General features: G+C 39.4%; 2 protein-coding genes across 2 annotated transcripts in view; both read left to right on the plus strand.

The window, feature by feature from the left end:
* Positions 1 to 12,862: 12,862 nt before the first annotated feature.
* LOC136120240 (uncharacterized protein FLJ37310-like) lies at positions 12,863 to 13,515 on the plus strand. The gene is made up of 2 exons (XM_065873684.1): positions 12,863 to 13,257; positions 13,326 to 13,515. Exons 1-2 carry the CDS (start codon positions 12,863 to 12,865, stop codon positions 13,513 to 13,515), a joined length of 585 nt encoding a protein of 194 aa, XP_065729756.1.
* A 78-nt stretch (positions 13,516 to 13,593) lies between these two features.
* The window catches only part of CHSY3 (chondroitin sulfate synthase 3), a 278,500-nt gene continuing 269,335 nt past the window's right edge, over positions 13,594 to 22,758 (plus strand). Inside the window, exons 1-2 of the mRNA XM_065874647.1 lie at positions 13,594 to 14,395; positions 17,716 to 17,999. Of these exons, the coding sequence (XP_065730719.1) occupies positions 13,594 to 14,395; positions 17,716 to 17,999 (1,086 nt within the window). The remainder of the gene's footprint in view (positions 14,396 to 17,715; positions 18,000 to 22,758) is intronic.

Below are 22,758 nucleotides of genomic sequence, written 5' to 3' on the forward strand. Positions count from 1 at the left end.
TTGAAAATCATTGCTGTAGCCCAGGAGTTGAACTTTTTCTGAAAGAGCCAAATACTCACTGTTTTAGGCTTTGCAAGCCAAGAGGCAAAATTGAGGATATTATGTAGGTATTTACATAATATTTAAAATAACAGTTTTTAAATGAAAACCGTTTTAATATATAGAAGTCATTCTCAATTGGAGGTCACCAAAAAAAGGTAGTGGGGTGGATTTGGCCTGTGGGCCAGAGTTTGCCAACTTCTGGTCTAGCCCAATACCCTTCATTTTAGTGGAGAAGAAATGCTTAGCAGAACTGAACTTCTTTTGGAAGGTTCAGAGATGTTGTGGTAACACTAGAGAGGAGCATGAACTGCATTGTAAATCTCTTGATAGCTGACATTGCTGGATTGTTAATGAAAACTTAAGAATAAAAGAAGCCCAGATACAAACATCAAAAGACCCCAAACCATGGGTGAAGCCAAAACCACATAGAAAATGACTGCATAAACACTCACTGTATACAAGAAACACATTTAGCATGTTTTTGTATTTCCCCTATTCAACCCCACTAAACTTTTTCTTAATTTTTATTTTGTATTGGAGTATAGTTGATTAACAATGTTGTGTTAGTTTCAGGTGTACAGCAAAGTGATTTAGTTATACCTATCCATACACATGTATCTATTCTTTTTCAAATTCTTTTCCTATTTAGGTTATTACAGAATATTGAACAGAGTTGCCTGTGCTATACAGTAGGTCCTTGTTGGTTATCTATTTTAAATATAACATTGTGTACATTTCAATCCCAAACTCTCAATCTATCCCTCCCCCCGCCTTCCCCCCAGTAACCATAAGTTCCTTCTCTAGTCTGTGATTCTGTTTCTGTTTTGTAAATAAGTTCACTTGTATCATTTTTTTTAGATTCCACATATAATTGATATCATATGATATTTGTCTTTCTCTGTCTGACTTACTTCACTTAGTATGATAATCTCCAGATCCATCCATGTTGCTGCAAATGGCATTATTTCATTCTTTTAATGGCTGAGTAGTATTCCATTGTATATATGTACCACATCTTCTTTATCCATTCATCTGTAGATGGACGTTTAGTTTGTTTCCATGTCCTGGCTATTTTAAACAGCACTGCAATGAACATTGGGGTGCATGTATCCTTTTGAACCATGTTTTTCTCCCAATATATGCCCAGGAGTGGGATTGCTGGATCATATGGTAGCTCTATTTTTAGTTTCTTAAGGAAACTCCATACTGCTCTCCTAGTGGCTGTACCAATTTACATTCCCAACAGCAGTGCAAGAGGGTTCCCTTTTCTCCACACTCTCTCTAGCATTTATTCTTTATAGACATTTTGATGATGGCCATTCTGACTGGTGTGAGGTGATATCTCATTGCAGTTTTGATTTGCATTTCTCTACTAATTAGCAGTGTTGAGCATCTTTTCATGTGCCTCTTGGCCATCTGTATGTCTTCTTTGGAGAAATGTCTATTTAGGCCTTCTGCTCATTTTTAGATTGGGTTATTTCTCTTTTTGATATTGAGCCATATGAGCTGTTTGTAAATTTTGGAGATTAATCCCTTGTCAATTGCATCGTTAGCAAGTATTTTCCCCCATTCTGTGGGTTGTCTTTTCATTTTGTTTATGGTTTCCTTTGATGTGCAAAAGCTTTTAACTAGGTCCCATTTGTTTATTTTTATTCCATTGCTCTAGGAGACAGATAGAAAAAGATATTGCTGTGATTTATGTCAAAGAGTGTTCTGCCTATGTTTTCCTCTAAGAGTTTTATAGTAGTTTGTTTTACATTTAGATCTTTAATCCATTTTAAGTTTATTTTTGTGTATGTTGTTAAATAGTGTTCTAATTTCATTTTTTTACATGGAGCTGTCCAGTTTTCCCAGCACGATTTATTGAAGAGACTGTCTTTTCTCCATTGTATAGTCTTGCCTCCTTTGTTGTAGATTAATTGACCGTAGGTGCATGGGTTCATTTCTGGGCTTTCTATCCTGTCCCATTGGTCTATAGTTCTGTTTTTGCACCAGTACCATACTGTTTTGATGACTGTAGCTTTGTAATATAATCTGAAGCCAGGGACCCTGATTCCTCAAGCCTCATTTTTCTTTCTTAAGATTGCTTTGGCTATTTGGGGTCTTTTGTGTCTCCATACAAAATTTTTACATTTTTTTTTTAATTTTGAAAAATTTTTGGCCACACCATGCAGCATGCAGGATCTCAGTTCCCTGACCAGGAATCGAACCCGTGCCCCCTGCAGTGGAAGCATGGAGTCTTAACCACTGGATCACCAGGGAAGTCCCTCTGCAAACAAATTTTAAGATATTTTGTTCAACTTCTATGAAAAATGCCATTGGTAAATTAATAGGGATTGCATTGAATCTGTAGCTTGCCTTGGTAGTATAGTCATTTTCACAATATTGATTCTTCCAATCCAAGAATATGGTATATCTCTCCATCTGTTTTTGTCATCTTTGATTTCTTTCATCAGTGTCTTATAGTTTTTGGAGTACAGGTTTTTGCCTCCTTAGGCAGGTTTATTCCTAGGTATTTTATTCTTTTTGATGTGATGGTAAATGGGATTGTTTCTTTAATTTCTCTTTTGATCTTTTGTTGTTAGTGTACAGAAATGCAACAGATTTCTGTGTATTAATTTTGTATCCTGCAACTTTACCAAATTCACTGATGAGTTCTAGTAGTTTTCTGGTAGCATCTTTAGGATTTTCTATTTATAATACCATGTCATCTGCAAACAGTGACAGTTTTACTTCTTCTTTTCCAATTTGGATTTCTTTTATTTCATTTTCTTCTCTGATTGCTGTGGCTAGCCTTCCAAAACAATGTTAAATAAAAGTGGTGAGAGTGGACATCCTTGTCTTGTTCCTGATTGAAAGGAAATGCTTTCAGCTTTTCACCATTGAGTATGATGTTGGCTGTGGGTTTGTCGTATGTGGCTTTTATTATGCTGTGGTAGGTTCCCTCTCTGCCCACTTTCTGGAGAGTTTTTATCATAAATGGATGTTGAATTTTGTCAAAAGTTTTTCTGCATCTATTGAGATGATCATATGGTTTTTAGTCTTCAATTGGTTGATGTGGTGTTTCACATTGACTGACTTGTGGATATTGAAAAATATTTGCATCCCTGGGATAAATCCCACTTGATCATGGTGTATAATCCTTTTAATGTGCTGTTGGATTTGGTTTGCTAGTATTTTTGTTGAGGATTTTTGTGTCTATGTCCATCAGTGATATTGGCCTGTAATTTTATTTTTTGTGGTATCTGTGTCTGGTTTTGGTATCAGGGTGATGGTGGCCTCCTTCCTCTGCAATTTTTTTGGAATGGTTTCAGAAGGATACATGTTAACTCTTCTCTAAATGTTTGGTAGAATTCGCCTGTAAAGCCATGAGAGGAAATTTTCCTATAATTCATATAGAATTTTATATACAATAAACCAGAAATTCCAGAGGGCTAGGAAATAAATAAATAACAACTTCCCACCTTATATTTACAGCCTGTTTCCAAATTTTAGAAGTTCTATAAATGCAACTTAATGAATAAAAAAGTAAAAATAGAAAATATAGCATCTTATTCTTCTCACAGGCACAGCTTTTAGTCCAGATTTGTAGATTAGAATATCGGTGATGTGACTGGGGTTTAACAGCATAAACCGAGATTATTTCCGGTAGCAACAAAGGTCCTGCTTTTGGATTATTTCAATTAATTTTACCTAACAAGGCCTTATAAGGAACTGAGTGTAGACATCTTTACTGCTCAACTATCTTTTAAAATCTCTGGATCATCAGAAATATAAGTGTAAAAAAGAATCATTGATGTTGTCTTTACTATGCAGATTGTACCGGTAAATAAATTACTAGTAACTTTTCATAAGAATATTCCAGTTAATAAAGGGAGAGACAATGATAAGATTAAAATTATTACCATTTGTAACTTCTAATGAATTAATGAATCTAGGAATTCATTATCAACAGTACATCAGAAACAGAGATGGACATTATGTGCCTCCTACTGAAAGAACACAGTATAATCTATTAAGTACTTTTGTTCAAAAAGAAAAATTGAACTTGTATCTGTCAATTCTCTAGATCCTCATACCAATTTACCAGTTCACAGAACATATGGAAGACAGAGGAACATGTTAAATGAACTAGTGTCCCCTGGGAATAACCCATAATCAATGACCGACAGAAGTTAATGTGTAAATACAGCCAACTTCTGTACTTTTCTGATGGGATAAATCTGAGGTCATGGTCTATATTGACTACAAGAGTTTCCCAAGTGGGATTAAACTCCAGCTATCTTCAATGGTAACTGACTTCAGAATTCACCCTTTATTGGATTCCACCCCTTAACCTTGTTTTTTTCACTTCTCCTCTCTCCTCCCATTATTCCCTGGAATCCCTTTCAAATAAATTGTGTGCTCCCAAATTCTTCTGAGTCTACTTCTTGAGGAACCCAAACCAATACATAGAGAAATGTAAATACACTCAATTTGCAAATAGCAAGTGAATGAGGGTTCTTTTATCATTTGGTGTTGGGGAACCTAGAATTTTAGCTAGCTATCCATGCTTTTTGAGGGTGGTAAATGTCAGTAGAAGGATATCATAGTTTTGTAATTTAAATTTAAATTACTTTAAATTATCCCAATTATCAAGGAAGATTAGAATAGTAAGTTACAAACTTCAGTATATTTAAGAATTGCTTAGGTGTCTTGTTATAAATGTGGATTCTTCCACCTTCAGGGATTCTGATTCAGAAGTACTCCAGATTTACTAGTAATAGTTATGCACATTAAAACATTAGAAAGACTTACATAGGCATTCTGAGAGTCCCACTTTGAGAAACACTGACCTAAGTGCCAAAGTTTTCATTACTTGTAAGGTTTCATGGCCAGTTGGATTCTATACGTCTATAAGAAGGTTTGATCTGATGGCTTTATCATGTCCCGGAGTTCCAATTCTGTGCTAATACTAAAGCCTAAATTTAATTTTACTCTGGTTCAGATGGCTCTGTTGCTATTCCTGCTCTGCTTTCCATAAAGGTAGACATGGGAAGTGCAGTCTGGAAAAAAAAAATGTGTGGCGTGGTATGGAGGGTGTGGTAAGCATAACTCTACCAAAGGTCTTAAAAATGCAGTGCTCCACCCCTCACTTATTTCTTGGGTGTGCCTCAGTCCTGCCTCCTTTTGAATCTTTTTGTGCCTAGTTGGGAGATGAAAGCAGAAAGCACTGCTGAGAAATCACTTAGCTATGAGGCTAGCATTTGCTCTTATTCCTCGCTTAAGGCTGTTCTTCTAGTCCTCTTTCTGCCCAATGAAGATGCAGAGCTAAGGGGCCCAAGGAGGGAAAGTATCATTGCCCCCCTCCCCCACTCTGCCCACAGGCTCATATTTTGCATCTTGAACAATATCCTTATAGTAATTTCCAAATGATGATCACTTATTTCATTTATGAGAGCCAATTTACCTTTTTCAATTAGTTCACCAGATTTTATTTGGATTTCACATTCTGTCTATTCCTAGAGTTCCAATTGGCTTCAAAAGGCAAATAGTTGCCCTTTCAATTTTATTGGTATGGCAGTATTATCTTCTTCTTTCTTCACTAAATTTTATGACTCTTTAGATTTAACTTATTGAGACATTCTTTCTTTGGCCCAACATTACAAAATGGTTGGAGCCTTAGAATAAAGTATCGTCCTACAGTTTGTTTTTGGGGAAATTAAAAGTATACCCCTAAACTTGTTAAAGATACCAATTTGTTACTAGATACAAATTAGAATCATAAATGTCTGAATTAAACTCTGTCTCAGAAGATTCATTCCTGCCATTCTGTTCTAATAGTAGCACATGCAAAAACAAACAAACAAAATGTTAAGCTATTGGATTCCTGGAATGCCATAGGTGTGAATCAAAAACCATGGAGGCAATAATATAGTTACAAACATGTCAAAGCTTCAAACGTGCAAATTCACAGTCACTCTCATGTCAGTGCAAACTATTAGAGTCAATGTTCTATCAGGGGCAAGGCATTTTAATTCAATTATTCCTCTTTAAAAATTTTATGCTACTTTCAGGAGTTGAAAAGAATGAATGAAGGAATTGCCTTAGACCAGTGTTCTTGGGACCTCTTTATAGTCTTAAAATTTAATGAGAAGCCCAAATATTTATTGTATGAGAAATTAAAAATTAGAAGTATTAAATTTTAATTTAAACAACTCATATATAAATAACAAACCTATTATATATTAACATGAAGAAACAAAATATTTTATGAACATAAATATATTTTCCAAAACAAATAAAAATCATAAAGAGTAGCAGAAAATAAAAGTTCTGCCCTCCCCATGCTGACACTTTATTGAAATCCATCAAACCAGACTTTCAAGACTATTGAAAGACTGTGTCATTTATTAATTCACTATGTACTTGCAGCAGCCTTAAAATGAATTATAAACTGTACCTGCCTCTCACTCCTATGACAATGGGTTGAGAAATGTGATATCTAATTTCTCTTGCATCTTGTAAAATATCCTGAAATTTAATAAAAATAGGTATAAGAGAAAAGACCCCCAATCTCTCCTCTTATGCTTATTCTGTAATGATAGTGTGACTATAAAGAAAAACATTTTACATATATGCACTATATATATGTGTACAACATACATATATAGAGATCATATTTGTATGGTTTAGTATGCCCAATATTTGTATATTGATACTTAAGAAAGCAGCATAATAAATCCCATAAATCTTCTGAAATCCATTTGTCTTTTTGTTATCCAAAAGTGGGCTTTAAGACTTACTAGTCAGAGCTACATATACTGGGGAAAATAAAATATATTCTTAAGATTAATTTCACCTGTTTTTACTTTTTAAAATGTGGCTACTAGAAAAATTTAAATTACATATGTGGATCATATTATATTTCTTTTTAACAGCAGTGATCTGTAGGATGGGGAAAGAGACCAAGTAATTAACAGGGGTTGAAAATTAAAGAAACAGGAAGAAAGGTGGCCATGTGCATTTTAACTTTTCTAAGATAGAAAATATTAAATTGGAGTTTATTAATATTTTAGGTGAGTAGTGAAAGGATAAAATTAAAATAAAAATCTTTTTAGAATAAATTCAGATTGGTGATTAGGAGCTCTCTGAAGATTTTGAAGCTCACTGCCTAATCATAGACTACTATTTCTTAAAAGTAAAAAAATCCACACATCATAAATAGTGCTTCTTTATTTGTAAAAGCTTGATTGGGTGTTTTGCTTATGTCTAAGAGACTGTCATTGGAGCCCAGGAAGGATGGAAGATATAGAAGTTTTAATTCTAATATTGTCACCTCTTGACCCTTTCATAAGTGACAGCAGTAGTTTCATTGTCTTCTTCTCAAAGTACATTGATGGTTTGGACAAGTGGATGATCTCTTAGAAAAAGCTATAGGAAATAAAAATTGAATGTATGCTGATCTTAAACAAAATATTTTCTTTAAACTTTTTATTATAGAGAATGTTCAAATCTACCCAGAGGTAATCACCCAGTCCCAACAGTCATCAGTACTTGGTCAATCAATCCCCCTCCACACCCCTCACATTGCCATCCACTTAGCACCACCCTCAATCCCGTATTATTTGAATTCCAGACATCATACCAGTTCACCTATAAACATTTCAGTATATATTTCTGAAAAATAAGAACTTCTCTTAAAAAAACATAGTCACAATACAATTATCATACCTAAAAAGGAATTAATAATTCCTTAGTAGCATCAAATATTGTCTGTAAAAAAAAATTAACTACAGCATTTTCATGTTGATTAGCTAAATGCAGATTAGTATAGCTTTAAAAGTTACACAGTCTTATAATGTGCTCTAAGTAATTACCTTTTCATATTTCAGTATATGAACTTCTATCATCCCTGATTTCTGAGGGAATAAAAATATAATTAAATGGTTATCTTATTATGTCTCTATGATTATAATCTTCCTTGGCAATGTCAAAAATATTTTATAACACAATTTATCCCTCAGAAACAAACTGAATTACATTATGATCATTAACCACTAGATGCCAGAGTTGCTTCACGCAAATGAGATCAACTCAGTCTTGATCTGTCAAGAAAAAATGATAATATTCTAAATATCACAGTAAAATACCAAATCAAAGTGTCTTTGCTTATACCTTGTAACAGAAGCATATGCTGAACCATATATTTAAATATCTACCTTTAACCTTCATAACTGATCAAACTATGATATTCCCCTTTTAAACTCACTTGTACCTTGTCTGTGATTTTAAAGTTCTTGCTAATTCTTTCTAATCAATTTAAACAGGGACTCCTGGGACTTCCCTGGTGGCTCAGTGGTTAAGAATCCGCCTGCCAGTGCAGGGGACATGGGTTCCAGTCCTGGTCTGGGAAGATCCCACATGCCACAGAGCATGTGGGATCATGTGCCACAGCTGTGGCCCGTGCACCACAGGTGCTGAGCTTGTGCTCTAGAGCCCATGAGCCACAACTACTGAGCCCATGTGCCACAACTACTGAGCCCACTTACCACAACTACTGAAGCCCATGCGCCTAGAGCCCGTGCTCCGCAACAAGAGAAGCCACCGTAATGATAAACCCACACACCACAACGAAGGTAGCCCCTGCTCGCTGCAACTAGACAAAGCCTGTGCAGTAAAGAAGCCCCAACGCAGCCAAAAAAAAAAAAAAAAAAAATTTAAACACTCAGTGTAGTACCTTCAGACCAGTCTGCTGAAGGGCTTTCTCTAAGTGTACCAGACTTGGTTTCAGGGTAGTTAACATTCATGTCATTCTAAAGCCAGGGACACAACCCCTGTGAGAGCTCTGCTTCAATGTGAACCCAGATGATCCCTTATGTTCTAATATCTTCAGCTCAGAGAAGGAGGCAATTGATTCATGTGTTACAATAGTCAAATATGGACATGCTTGAAATTGTTAAAGGATTTGGAGAAGAGAGGGAATTAGTTTTGTAATTTTTCTGGAAACTATTATAATTTATGAAGTTTTGTTATTTTTTTCTCAAAATCTACTATTGAGGTGCTTCACAGAGATTTTATCAGGTGTTTCACAAGTATATATATTGAAACATTCTTGTTTATATCAGAATAGCAATCCTGTCAGACATTTTTAGCCAGCAATATTAGAAATTACCTACATTTCTGTATTCTTTCTTCCAATATAATGCATGGATCTGGCTATAGTTTAGTATGCATTTATTATGTTTATTTTTCTTCAATGATAGTGAGTTTCCATACAAATTTGTCCCTTAACACCCCACTTATCCAAATAAAATTTTTTTCTTAAATTCTTCCTAGAACACATTACTTTATTCTTTGTTTTAATAAAAAACTTAGTCCTTGGTAGAGATTTCTCAGAAAATTATCTACCCTCAAAATTATGTATCTTCAAAATTAAAGTGAGTACAAGAAAATTACTTCACTGACTTCGGGAAATAACAAATAAACATCTAGAGGAACCTCAATAAACATGAAATTAAACTCATATAACAAACTTACCCACTGCTTCTACTTATTACAAATGAGGAAGAGGCACAAACACTGTGGAAAGACAAGTCTTTTTCTTCTGTTTCAAAGTGATGGGGTGATTTCAATAATGTCTTAAATGCTTTCCCTGATTCTACCTTTGTTCCTCCTCTAATATTTTCCCCCATGGGAGCTAGAGTCGTCCTTGTAAAACATAAATAAAAACCATATCCCCACTCAACACCTTCATTGTCACTCAGAATTTTAAAAATTCTTTCCAAATGTCTTCCAGGCTCAGAATATACACTGCCCAATATGGTAGACACTAGTTACATGTGTCTACTGAACATTTGAAGTGTAGCTAGTTTGAATTGAGATGTGCTATAAGTATAAAATACACAATGGATTTGGAAAAGTTAGTAGTGATAAAAGTAATTTTCACAGTAATAATTTTATATTGATTACCTGTTGCCATGATAATATGTTGAATATATTAAGTTGAATGAAATGTATTATTAAAATTAATTTCACTTTAAAAAATGTGGCTACAAGAAAAATTTAAATTACATGTCTTGCATTTTTGGCTCACTTTATTATTCTACTCAATAATACTGGCTTAAATAATCAGGAAGTCACTTGCTCCCTTCCATTTTCAACCCATATTGGTCTCTTTGCTGTTCCTCAGTTTACCTTGGCTATGTCAAGCCAATGTGTTGACTATTCCCTCTGCCTGGAAGATCCTCTTCTGGATATCCTTATGGTTAGTTTCCTCACTTTCTTCTGTTCTCTGCTAAACTTATCAGAAAGAAATTCTCTGACCAACAAATTTAAAATGGCCTCATCCAACACAAGTACACACCCACCATCTCTCTTTTTTCAAAATACTTATACCTGGCATAATATATGTAGGTGCGTGTGTGTGTGTGTATAATCTCTACTTAGAATATAACCCCCATGAAATCAAGGGCTTTGTTTTGTTTACTGTTTCTCTAGAATAGTGACTAGCTTAAGGTAGATACTAAATAAATATTTGTTAAATAAATGAAAAGATGGAACATCATTTAAAATAAAGGTGACATCGAAGAGATTTTATCATGAAGGAAGCATTGGAAAATGAGAAGAACTAACATTTTCTGAGTGCCTACAATGAATTAGACACTGTGCTAAGCACTTACATATAATATCTTAATAAATCTTCATAGAAATGTACTCGCAGATGAGAAATCTAAAGCTCAGATAATTTAAATAACTTTCCTAAAGTCACTTAGCCAGTATGGAACGTCATTTCAATACTTTTCATTTTATTTCCATGTCTTCAAGTTCCTTCTCTGGCTCCCAGACTAAATTAGGTGCTCTTGTAAATACTCTCTGAGTACCCTCCATTTTCCCTTCATATCATTTGTCACCATGGTAATTCATTTTGTAGTGTGGTATTTAATGTCTGTCTTCTTCACTGCAATTTAAACTTCAGATAGGTGGCCATGAATATGTTGTTGACATTTCCATGTCTAGAGCCTTCCACGTTCCTTGTCTAGTGCTTAATTTCTCACACATATATATTGAATAAATGAATGAAGTTAACTTTATCCCCAAATATTGTAATTGGTGAGTAGGTTATTCGTACCTGCTAAGAATTAATGATTTTGTAGATCAGCTACATGAACTGCACCCAGTGGAACAATGATGGGCTGGATATTCCAGGGGAGAGTATGCTGGTGTGTCAGTGGAATATTCGTTCTTCACAGTGGACCACAGGTAATGGGCTATGTTATGAATTTTCTCTGGAAATGTGCTGTCCAACATGGTAACCCCCTAGCCACGTGGGGCTATTTAAATCAAAATTAATATTAAATAAAATTGAAAATTCCTTTCCTCAACCATTTTAGCCAAATTTCAACTGCTCAGTAATCATTCGTGGCTTGTGCCTGCTGAATTGGATGGCACAGATAAAGAAAATTTCCATTATACGGAAAGTTCTATTGAACAGCACTATTCTAGAAAGTTTAAGATGTCCTTGGGAAGACTTATTTTTCAATCAGAAGGGGCCTATTTGTTTGATTAGTTTTGTATTCTAACTAAAATTAAACTTTGAAAAAGAGTTCAGTAATCTGTATTCCCAAGTGTTTCTGGGCAAGACCTAGCCATGGAAAAGGAGCTTCATTGTCCGGCAGATGAAACATTTAGTCAGACGTGCTCATGCACAGCCAGTTACTGGTGTGGAAAGAACCACCCCTCCAAGGGCTCCAGGCAGGCCTACTGTTCCAAGGACGCTGCCAGCACCTTGCTGGATGGAGCCCTGTGTCTCATGCCATTCAATACCATCCCTTTGCGTTTGATGTACAAAACAGAAGACTGAAATCTGAGGAAGAGGAAAGGGCTTGGGATGCCAAATGCACCTCAGACTGTAGTTAGATTCACAACTTCTGGAGAGAAAGCTTTTAAATGTTCCCTTCTTCAAAACTTCACATATCTTCCGGTAATTTCTTCACAATATAACTTTCAATGATTTTGGCCAATACAAGTTAACCTTTTTTGAGATTCTGTTGCTGGAGATTTTTCTTCCCTAATTGTCGAGGTAAAACATTTCCTGTCATTGCCTTAGAAAAGAAAATGCTTTATAGACAAGAATAAAAATTATATTCTCTTTTATTTTCTGGTTAAGTTCCAGGGGGGATAAGAATTTTCTTAGCTTGAAACTTCTGGTTATTGGCTCTATTATTTGTTCACATTTCTCCATCATTTGCCAATCCTACTGAGCTAGTCTCTACCAAGGCTGCAAACAGTTCCTGGTTCTCACTTCTAGACAAGAAACCAACGGAGAGCTGAAGAGGGGACCACTAGGCAGCCCCACGTGCCGCAACTCAACAGGTGGGGAACATGGAATTTTATTTTCTTTGGGGATGAAGCCCCCCACTCACCGTGACTTCCCCTAGCCTTTCAGGGTAGGTATTTCCAACCCCTCCGGAGATTTTCTTAGGAGAGACACCGAGTGACAATGGTGCTTCTGTGTACAACTGGGAAGTAGTGGTGAAAGTGGTGAAGGATGCAGGTAGGGACTGGGGAGTTGGTAAGGCTGGATGGAGAGGTGCTAGGGTGGGACAGATGGTTTCCTGAACAGTGAGCGGGATAAGGAGTAGAGAGAGTAGACCCGAAGTGGCAGCCGCGAAACAAACGCGAAAAGGACCGAAAACGCGAAGACAGGAGCCTGGGCGGACCTGGGCGGGGCAGAATGGGGAAGGGTCACGCCGGGACGTAACCGGCTGTGGGCTGGGGGAGGCGAACGGGAAGGGAGTTGCGGGCGCTCGTCGGGGTCTCTAGGACCCGAGCTCCGCTGATGAGGTCAGTGGAGCCGACGCGCTGGGAGGAGGGCGGCGGGGCCCCCGGACGCGGGTGTTGCGAGGCTGGCGGAGGGGCGGGACGGGACGGGAAATGGGACGGAGAACTAGGACCGGGGGCGGAGGGACGAGGGGGCGTCGGCGCTGGAAGCCGGAGGCGGCCCGACAGGGATCGTTTCCTTCCGGAGAGGAGGCCGGCTCTGGACCTAGGCGCGGGCGGGGGGCGTCCGAGGGCGGGTGACCGGGAAATATCGCGGCCCGCGCTTCCCCCGGCTGGCAGCGGTGGTGCTCGTGGCTCCTCCTCCGGGCCAGTCCGGAGCTCGGCGGCGGGGGGAGCGAGGGCGGGGGCTCGGGAAGGAGGGAGGAGGGAGGGACCAGGCGCGCAAGTGACAGGGTGGCAGCCTAGGAGCGGACGCCTTACCGCCGCCGCTCCACCTCCTCCTCCTCCTCCTCCTCCTGCAGCTCCTCTCGCTGCCGCCGCCGCCGCCGCCACCGCCGGGAGAAGTTTCACTCCCGACCCTCGCTCGGAGCGGGGAGCTCGGCCGGCAGCTGCAACGCGCCGCCGGCTAGGCGCCCGGAGCGCTCCGACCCGGAGGCGGCGTCAGAGCCTGGGCTGCGGACGGCGGCCGGGGCTGGGGGCGTTGAGGCGTAGGAGGGGCGGGTGTGAAGCGGCAGACCCTTGCGCAGCGCCGCAGCCGCTCAGCCAGCGTCAGCGCCCGGGGCAGCCGCGATGGCCGTGCGTTCCCGCCGCCCGTGGATGAGCGTGGCATTGGGGCTGGTGCTGGGCTTCACTGCCGCGTCCTGGCTCATTGCCCCCAGAGTGGCCGAGATGAGCGAGAGGAAGAGACGCGGTTCCAGCCTCTGTTCCTACTACGGCCGCTCGGCCGCTGGCGCCGGCGCGCAGCAGCCGCTCCCTCAGCCTTATGCCCGGCAGTGGCCGGAGCAGTCGCCGCCCCCAGCGCGCCAGGAGCTCCAGGGGCCGCAGCTGCCTGAAGCAGCGCCGGAGGTAACCAGTTTTCGCAGCAGCCCCTGGCAGCAGCCACCTCCACTGCAGCAGCAGCGGCGAGGACGCGAGCCCGAAGGCGCGACGGGGCTCCCCGGAGCCCCTGTAGTCGAAGGGGAACCTGAGGAGGAGGATGGAGGCGCGGCTGGGAAGCGGAGAGGCGGTCGGCCGGGGAGTAGCCACAACGGCAGCGGAGACGGGGGCGCCGCCGCCCGGAGCTCCCGACCCCGGGATTTCTTGTACGTGGGGGTGATGACCGCGCAGAAGTACCTGGGCAGCCGCGCGCTGGCAGTGCAACGGACCTGGGCGCGCTTTATCCCCGGCCGTGTGGAGTTCTTTTCCAGCCAGCAGCCCCCCAACACTGGGCTTGGCCACCCCCCGCCACCCCTGCCTGTCATCGCGCTGCCTGGGGTGGACGACTCCTATCCTCCCCAGAAAAAGTCCTTCATGATGATCAAGTACATGCACGACCACTACCTGGACAAGTATGAGTGGTTCATGCGCGCCGACGACGATGTCTACATTAAAGGTGACCTCCCAGCCCCTGCTGTCCCGTCTCCCCGCCTCCCGACTCCTTTCTCTGCCAGGAAAGCCAGCCCCGATCCCTGCCCAGCCCCTATCCCTGGCCAGCCCCTCTCTGCTTTTCTGCCAGCACGTGCTCCGGGCTCCTGCCGCCCGGAGCCGGTTGCCTCCCCCCCCCCCCCCCCCACCCGCTCGCCTCCGCCCACCATTCCTAGTCCGCTCCTCCTCCTCTTCTGCGGTCTGGACCCTCCTCACACCTGCCCAGTTTTTTTCGCCTTCCTCACTCTTGCTGCTCTTGTTTCCGCCCATCTCTTGCTACTACTCTTTGCCGTGTAGGAAGGCGAGGAAAGGGACCTCGGGGTTAAGCCTTAGGCTGTTCCCACTTTACACTGCTCTGAAAGCCCCAGGTGGTGGTAGTTTCCCTAGTCGGTCCAGAGGGGCGTGTCCTCGGTGGAGAAAGGGAGGGTGGAGGATGCAGGCGGGAGCCAGTTTGGAGATCGGTGATCTTGATTATCCCCCTATCCTTTTGTTTTTACTGGATCAAGCTTAGTTTTGGAACTGGTGAGATTGAGGAATCATCTTCGCTGTCCCACACCCTTCTCTGTGCGTTTCCTTTCCTTCTGCACCACCCGCCGCTCAGTGGGAGTCCTTGAGCATCCCAGCCGCTCCCGCGCACAGCTCTTTCCAGCCACCGCAGTGCAGCCTCAAGCAGTTCCTTACGCCCCCGGCAATAGCTCAGTAAAACCCTGAGGGGATGGCTGTATTGACTGGAATTGGTGGTGGGGGAAAAGGGGACAGCGCCTGCGAATTATCCAGACCCTAGGAGCTCCAAGCTGTACTAGCACACACTAGGCTGGTTCCTTTCCAGTCCATCTTGGTGGTTGCGGCGTTAAGCAGGGGCTGGGAAGTCCTTCCCAAAACCACGCGCAGCCCCAGCACGAGAAAACTTTGTCCGTTTTAAAAGAGGCGCGGTCCTTCGCCCTGCGTGTGAGTGGCTCTGGCCAGAGATTGCTAAACTGAGCAGAGGAATGTTCTTTAGAGCGGGAGGAAATCTTTACAGTCTTGCTCTTTGCGGAGAGGAACACAAGGGAAGTAGCTAGGTTGTATTGAAGGAGGGATCCCTCTGTGTGTGTTTGTGTGTGTGTGTGTGTTTTTTTTTTTGGCTGCCTTGGGTCTTCTTTGCTGCGCGGGCTTTATCTAGTTGCGGCGAGCGGGGGCTACTCTTCATTGCGCGCAGGCTTCTCATTGCGGTGGCTTCTCTTGTTGCGGAGCCCGGGCTCTAGGCACGTGGGCTTCAGTAGTTGTAGCACTCCGGCTCAGCAGCTGTGGCGCAGGGGCCTAGTTGCTCCACCGCATGTGGGATCCTCCAGGACGGGGGGGCTCGAACCCGTGTCTCCTGCATTGGCCGGCGGATTCCTAACCACTGAGCCATCATGGAAGCCCCTCCCTCAGTTTCTTTCTACATTTCTTAGCTTCTTGGTCAAAAGGGGGGGGGCAGCCCTTACTTAGTTTACACCACTCTAATTGTAGCCTCATTGCTTTCTCCTGATTCAGGTAGTATCTTTTACATACTCAAGGAAAAACAAATAAATAAGACCCGCTCCCCCCCCCAAAAAAACTGTCACATTTTGGTAAGGACTGAGTGTATAGAGGTAATAACTAGAGATGTCTTGGGTTTGGGTTGAGAGGAGTGAAATCCTTAGAGATGGTTGGCAGAGAAGGTACTGATAATTAGATATGAAAATAATGAATTGAATAAGTTGATACAAACATTTAAAAAAGATTGCATTCCTGGTGATTGCAGTATCTTATAGGTAGGTATAAGTTATGTAGATATCTATAATTGATAGATCCACTATCTTATAGTCTCCATGTCTTCTGTGTCTCTTTAAAATCACAAAGGTTTCCTGTCAGATGTTTGCCACACTTTGCAGACAATTTCCAAAATGCATTAACAGCATCCACTTCTGTCATATCTTTTAAAGGTGCTTTGAAAGATTGTCCTTCAGAACATTGAAATGCCATATTCTTTCCATTTCTATTAAGAATGAAAGGCATTTTGTATTAAGAACCCAATAATAGCTGAAACTCACTGAAACCCAAGGGGCATGGCATAGCATCAAGATAATGACTGCAGATGCTGTGCTCATCAAAACTGATAGTAGAAATGCTGACTGGGAATGTAAAGAAGGTGACTACTTATTCCAGTATATTACTTGGTAGAGTACGAAATGCTTTGGAACTGTTTTAGCTACAGAACTTTATTTTAAAATTGTTTTTTCTGATGAACTTACAAACTATAAACCAATTTTATAAATTTTAACAAATGTTAATTTTTTCCTAAAAGGGTACTTTCCAAAGTTCCAAAGTGTTATATTTCCTGGCAAGTTTGATATTCTCTCTCTCTCTCTACGTATGTATGTATATACACACACATGCATATATGTATACACACACCTTTTGGGTTGTATATGACTTGAGTTTAGTTACGGACAAAACACTAAACTAAATCAATTATCAGGGTATCAGTGGTCTGCCAATCAGGGCTGAATATTAATATTTTATTTCTGAGAATTTTATCACTACTTCATACATGCTAAGAAACCTGTCTTTATTCTCCTTGTCATTATTTCACCTTTAAAAACAATCTGATGGGCTTCCCTGGTGGCGCAGTGGTTGAGAGTCCGCCTGCCGATTCAGGGGACATGGGTTCGTGCCCCAGTCCAGGAAGATCCCACATGCTGTGGAGTGGCTGGGCCCGTGAGCCATGGCTGTTGAGCCTGCGCGTCCAGAGCCTGTGCTCCGCAAAGGGAGAGGCCACAGCAGTGAGAGGCCCACATAAGGCAAAAAAAAAAAAAAAATCTGATGACTGTCATCAGACTTAAGGTTTTTCATTGACTAGAAGGTTGATTAAATTTTATTATAATTTAACGAGAACGGAGTGTAGAGTTAATAACTAGAGATTTCTTGGGTTTGGGTTGAGAAGAGTGAAATCCTTAAGAGATGGTTGGCAGAGGAAATATTGATAATTAGATATGAAAATAATGAATTGGGTAATTTGATACAAACATTTGAAAAAGAGTGCATTCCTGGTGAATGCAATATCTTATAGGTAGATAGATAGGTATATGTGATGAAAATTTTATTATAATTTAAAAATTAGTATTTTTAAAATAATGGAATATTCAAAGAGGTTTTTCTTCTTTTCAATTGTATAAGACTTGTGGGGAGTTTATGCACAATATTGGAAGTTCTTTCCCTTGTTTGGTGTGTTAAAAATGATTATGAAATTAGGAAAAAGAGTGATTGTTGCCTTTCTCTTTGTAGGTGATAAGTTGGAAGAGTTTCTTAGATCACTGAATAGCAGCAAGCCCCTCTACCTGGGCCAGACTGGCCTGGGGAATATTGAAGAACTTGGAAAGCTGGGGCTGGAGCCTGGGGAGAACTTCTGCATGGGAGGACCTGGAATGATCTTCAGTCGCGAGGTTCTCAGGAGGATGGTGCCACATATTGGTGAATGCCTCAGAGAAATGTACACGACTCACGAGGACGTGGAAGTAGGAAGATGTGTTCGACGTTTTGGTGGGACTCAGTGCGTCTGGTCTTATGAGGTAAGACTTGAGCTGTGATGAAAATGTTCTCATATTACAGGTGGGTGACAATTTACAGTCTGATTCTATTTATTCTCTCTGTATCTTTGTATTTGCTTGAAAATGATAGCAACAGCCAGTGATGGACACAAGGGCGATTGTGGGAGATGCCTTTCTTATCAGAGCTGAGGCCTGTCCGAGGCTTTCTTATTAGTGTGACCCGTAACTTTAAGCAGCAGCTTATGTATGTAGTTACATCTCTGGAAGATGCTACTTCCGCTTTATTTGCTTTGTTGGTGTTTATATACATGCGTATCCGTTTCCTGTCTCTAACAAGAGGATTAATTCTGTTCTCTTGGGCTGTAGCTTTTAGCATTTCCTCCTTTGTTTGTTGTTATTTTGGTTAGGTATACAATCGCATCTCTTTGTTTTCAAATAGTTAAGCTCTGTAGTTTCTTGGAAGATTCTTATGTGGAAATTTAACATACATTTTTAAAGCATAGGAAAAATTAACTCATAATGTTATATCACTTATAATAGACTTATTCACAAAACTTTAAAAGGCATGATTATGTGGAAAAACAGAAGTTCTGACGATGTTAAGTAACTGCTTAATATTATGACTGGTTCTCTAACATTTTGTTTTGTGTCTGCCCTCATTCCATTTTCTTCACTGCACCCATTATTTAAATAATCTGTTATGAACTGTTGTTTTATTGTAGTAATTCGTTTTATGAAATAATCTGAGGTTTTTTCCTTCACAAATTGGTTTTGAAATGAAAAGCATTGCGTTTAAAACAGTTTTCCTGAAAGTTAATCTTAGTAAAAGTTACTTAACACTTAAATAACGTATTGCAGTTTTCACTACAGTTTGGTTTTCAAGTGGTTGGAGTTAAATGCTTTCTCAGTGTCAAAGAAACATTTTATGAAAACTTGTTCCCTGTGAAGTCATTATACCTCAAGATTACACAGTCCCATTCATTTTTCTTTTAGAAATGTAATCCCACTTTCCTTAATTTAGCTTTCTTTTTTATGCATCATAATATTTACACTATGGGGAAGTATTTCTTATATTTATTACAGAAAGTAAGTATTAATAGTAACTAGTTACTTGGCATATGTGCTAGGCAAATTTAAAATTATTACATACCTTCTTCCTTTTATTGATAGAAACTAATTTTCTTTTATAAAACCAACTTACGTATACCTTTATAATAAAAATGTAGATAAGCACATTATAGTTTAAAAATAGGTAATTTAATAAACTCAATGAAAAAGATTTGTCTTTCCATTTAATATAAAACTAATTGGAAGGCAAAAAAATACTTCATATGGAAAACACAGTCAGTTGATGTTTGCTTACATGAAAATATTATTTTTCAGACATTGTCTCTGTATGGATGAGTAAAAAAATCATATTTTAAATAATTATGGAAAATTATTTTATCTGATGCTTAACATCACATAGAAAGTTTTAACAAAACTTTTATGTCCCTCCATTCAAGTGTTCATTGATTCTGCTGTGAATGTACAGTCCTCACATAGCAGCCTGCCCATTCCTGATCCAAGGCAGTAAAATATGCTCAGGTGACCTACATGCTCAAGAACTGATTTAATATTTTATTTATAATATAGACATTTGTTCTGGTTAAAGGGGAGTTAATAGTAGATCTGCACCCTCTCTTTTAGAATAAGTGGAATCTTAGATCTTTTCATTAATTGACATGAAAGGAGAGACAAAGGGAACTCCAAGTCTTGTAGGATATAACTTTATGATCACCATGTTTACATTAACTTTTGTCAATACATTTGAATTTTAGACTGACAATTGCCCATCACTAACTTCAGAATCTGTATGAAAAAAATAATTTCTACATTTTTTCCTAGCATTAGAAAATGTTATCTTCTAAAGGGATACTGTTTCAGAATGTTGACTTTATATTTTGCTAAGCAATTACATAGAATTGACTTTATTTTGGGATATCAATCTTTAAAGGAGCTATTTAAACAACATTTATTTTAAAGGTGGCATTGATTTAATTCTAACCCTGACCCTAACCCTAACCCTAACCCTGAGTCTTATTTAAAGGAATAATGGAAAATTTCTTTACCAAGGAATATATTAAATATTATCTGTTAATAAATTTAGTAAAGATAAGTATACGATTAAATTATATCTAAGCATTTTAACATTAGGGTGTGTTCTACATTTCTTGGACACTGAGTAGGTAGATTGGGGCACAGCCAAACTCGGGCTTTCCAGGTCGGGTTTTAGGTTACTTGAAATGTCCAACTATGCTACTGTTCACATTATATGGAAAAATTAATCTATTCCACTCTGGGTTGGCATTCACATAAAGGTGAAATTTCACATCTGGCCATAGAATAAACTATGAAACCCATCAGTAATTTTGTTTCCATATTTCTTTTATAAGAACCATCTACAACAGAATTTTCTTAAAATTTTGAATTTTCTTTGCTAAATTTTCCATAGCTTTTAGGATTTTGTTTGACTTTTCCTCCTAAAAAAGTTCTTGCAGAGTTAACAGCGCTGTTACAGAAACATGTTCACAATTTTTGAGTTTGAATAAATGAAGCATCATGATGGAATGTTATCTTTTAAAAATGATAAACAGGCTTGCAGATCTTGTAGGAAGAGAATTGGACAAAAATATTACAATTATAGATTGTATAGCGTGTAGCTATTCTTGACTATGAATTACATTATTTGAAAATCTAGGAATCTTCTAGTATTCTTTACTGCTGAATTAAAGTCTGCTTTCTCTGTGTATATATACAATTAAGCATAATATTGGCAAGAGGGAGGAGAGGGAAGGAGGGGGAGAGAGAGAGAGAGACAGAGAGATAGAGGAACAGAGAGAGATAGAGAGAGGTATAAACTGAATTTGGGTTTGAGTCACCAGTCTACCACTCATTAGTTTCATTGTCGTTTTAAAATTACTTCTCTGAGCCTTGTTTAATTCAATTGAAAGCAGAGATTGTAATGGTGTCTGCCTCATAGATTTTGTAGAAGATTAAGTGAAACGGTGAAATGATCCTTGTGAAGTTCTACATAGTATCTGGCACGTAGTAAATTGTCAATAGGTGTTAGCTATTGTCGTAATACTGAATAGATCATGTATGATATTACATATAACATGGTTTCATCAATTTTATTCATTTACTAATTATTATTAATGAGTGATTCATCTATATCAAAAAGTCAGATGAAATAAAATTTTTTCCAATGAAGAATACAAGTGTAAGGTTTTTTTGGCAAAGAACAAGAAATGAGTACATTTCAGTATTTTAGAACTATGAGGAATCCAATATTGGTAAAACATAAAACATGGATGACTTTCAGACATGCAGTACAAATATTTGCTTCAGTCTTTGAGTATCATATTAAATAACTGATCTTGAGACTGTGGAAAACATTATTTAACAAATGATTATTTAATATATGTATTGAAGGAATCTCAAACAGATCAGACTCTATCTACATTAAAAAAAATTACTGTACGAATTTCTAGATTAGCTTCCTTTTCTGAATTTCATTGGAATTTTTGGTAGGAAAGGAAGTCAGTAGTATCTCATTCTGCAGTCAGTTCACAAGACCACCCTGGAACTTGTCTCTCAAGGCAGCTGGAAACCCCTCCTGATGTTTCCCAGATGTTTCACGAAGTGATATATATTAATAGCTTCGGTTCTTCCTCACGATAAGGTCCTGGTGGTCTGGGAAAATATGTCTTGCTTGTTGGCCCCTTGCTCTGTTTCTTCCTCTGTCATCTCTACCTACTTTTCCTTTCTTCTGTCATTAACGAGCAATAAAATACATTACAAATGCATTTTGATATGCATTGTTTCTCATCACGTTCTCAGTAAATTAAATGCTCATGACAGGCCAACCTTGATATTCCAAGACATGACACATAGGGCCCAGGAGTGGCTTGACTTCTTCTGAATAAAGAGGGCTTTGGTTGCTGATGGGTCTCAGACAGACTGGTTCTCTTTGTACCTGAGACCATTGGAGAGTCAGAATTGAGATTCTTCCTTACCTACCTAGAGGTAGAAACATCTAGTTTTCAAGGACATATGGCAGATGTTCATAATCATCAGACTTCGTGGGTTGCTGTTATACTCATTTATATCTTAATTGTGTAAGTATAGAGGACTAACTGAAGCATGATCACGAAAAATTATTCTATGCTTTACACTCTGTGAGTGTTAGAATTTATTGGCACCTGCTGTTGGCCAAGTTCACATTTTTGGTTGAGCTCTATCTTGGCTACTGCTTTTCTAGTTATCTGAGCTACAATCTGGCAGCTTGGGAGGCTGCATATGGCTCTTAAATGTTGTTTGGCACGTGGGGTGTTTTAAGGTTTTCTTGATTTTGTTTTTTGATGCCATTAGCAGAGGCAGGCAGTCTTGAGTCCCTTCATGACCTACTGTTGTGCACCAGCCTCTCCTTGCACGTTTAGTTTAACTGCCTGGACCAGGTAGGCATAAGAGTGTTGATATTTTGAGTCAGATAATCCACACGTTGCAAATTTCATTAAAAGATTCTCTAGGAAATGAAGTAATTTTCTAGTGAGAATGAGATGTGTATTTTAAATAGTTTACAGAGAATTAAGTTTTTCAAACTTGGCTGTTTAGAGTTGTAAATCGTATAATACAGTCACAGTTTCTTTGTTATAGGTATTTTTTAGTAAATTACTAGACTAGTGAGGAGTAGAAAGTTCTCACTGTTAAAAAATTATTTGTACAATTCATTTTCATT

This window comes from Phocoena phocoena, chromosome 3 (assembly GCF_963924675.1).
Source record: "Phocoena phocoena chromosome 3, mPhoPho1.1, whole genome shotgun sequence".
Lineage (NCBI taxonomy): Eukaryota > Metazoa > Chordata > Mammalia > Artiodactyla > Phocoenidae > Phocoena > Phocoena phocoena.

Excerpts from the sequence above, each read along its gene's own strand:
- LOC136120240 (XM_065873684.1), top strand. The coding sequence starts at position 12,863 with ATGAGGTCAGTGGAGCCGACGCGCTGGGAGGAGGGCGGCGGGGCCCCC. Across the intron at positions 13,258-13,325 it reads CCAGGCGCGCAAGTGACAGG|CTCCTCTCGCTGCCGCCGCC; the intron begins GTGGCAGCCTAG and ends CTCCTCCTGCAG.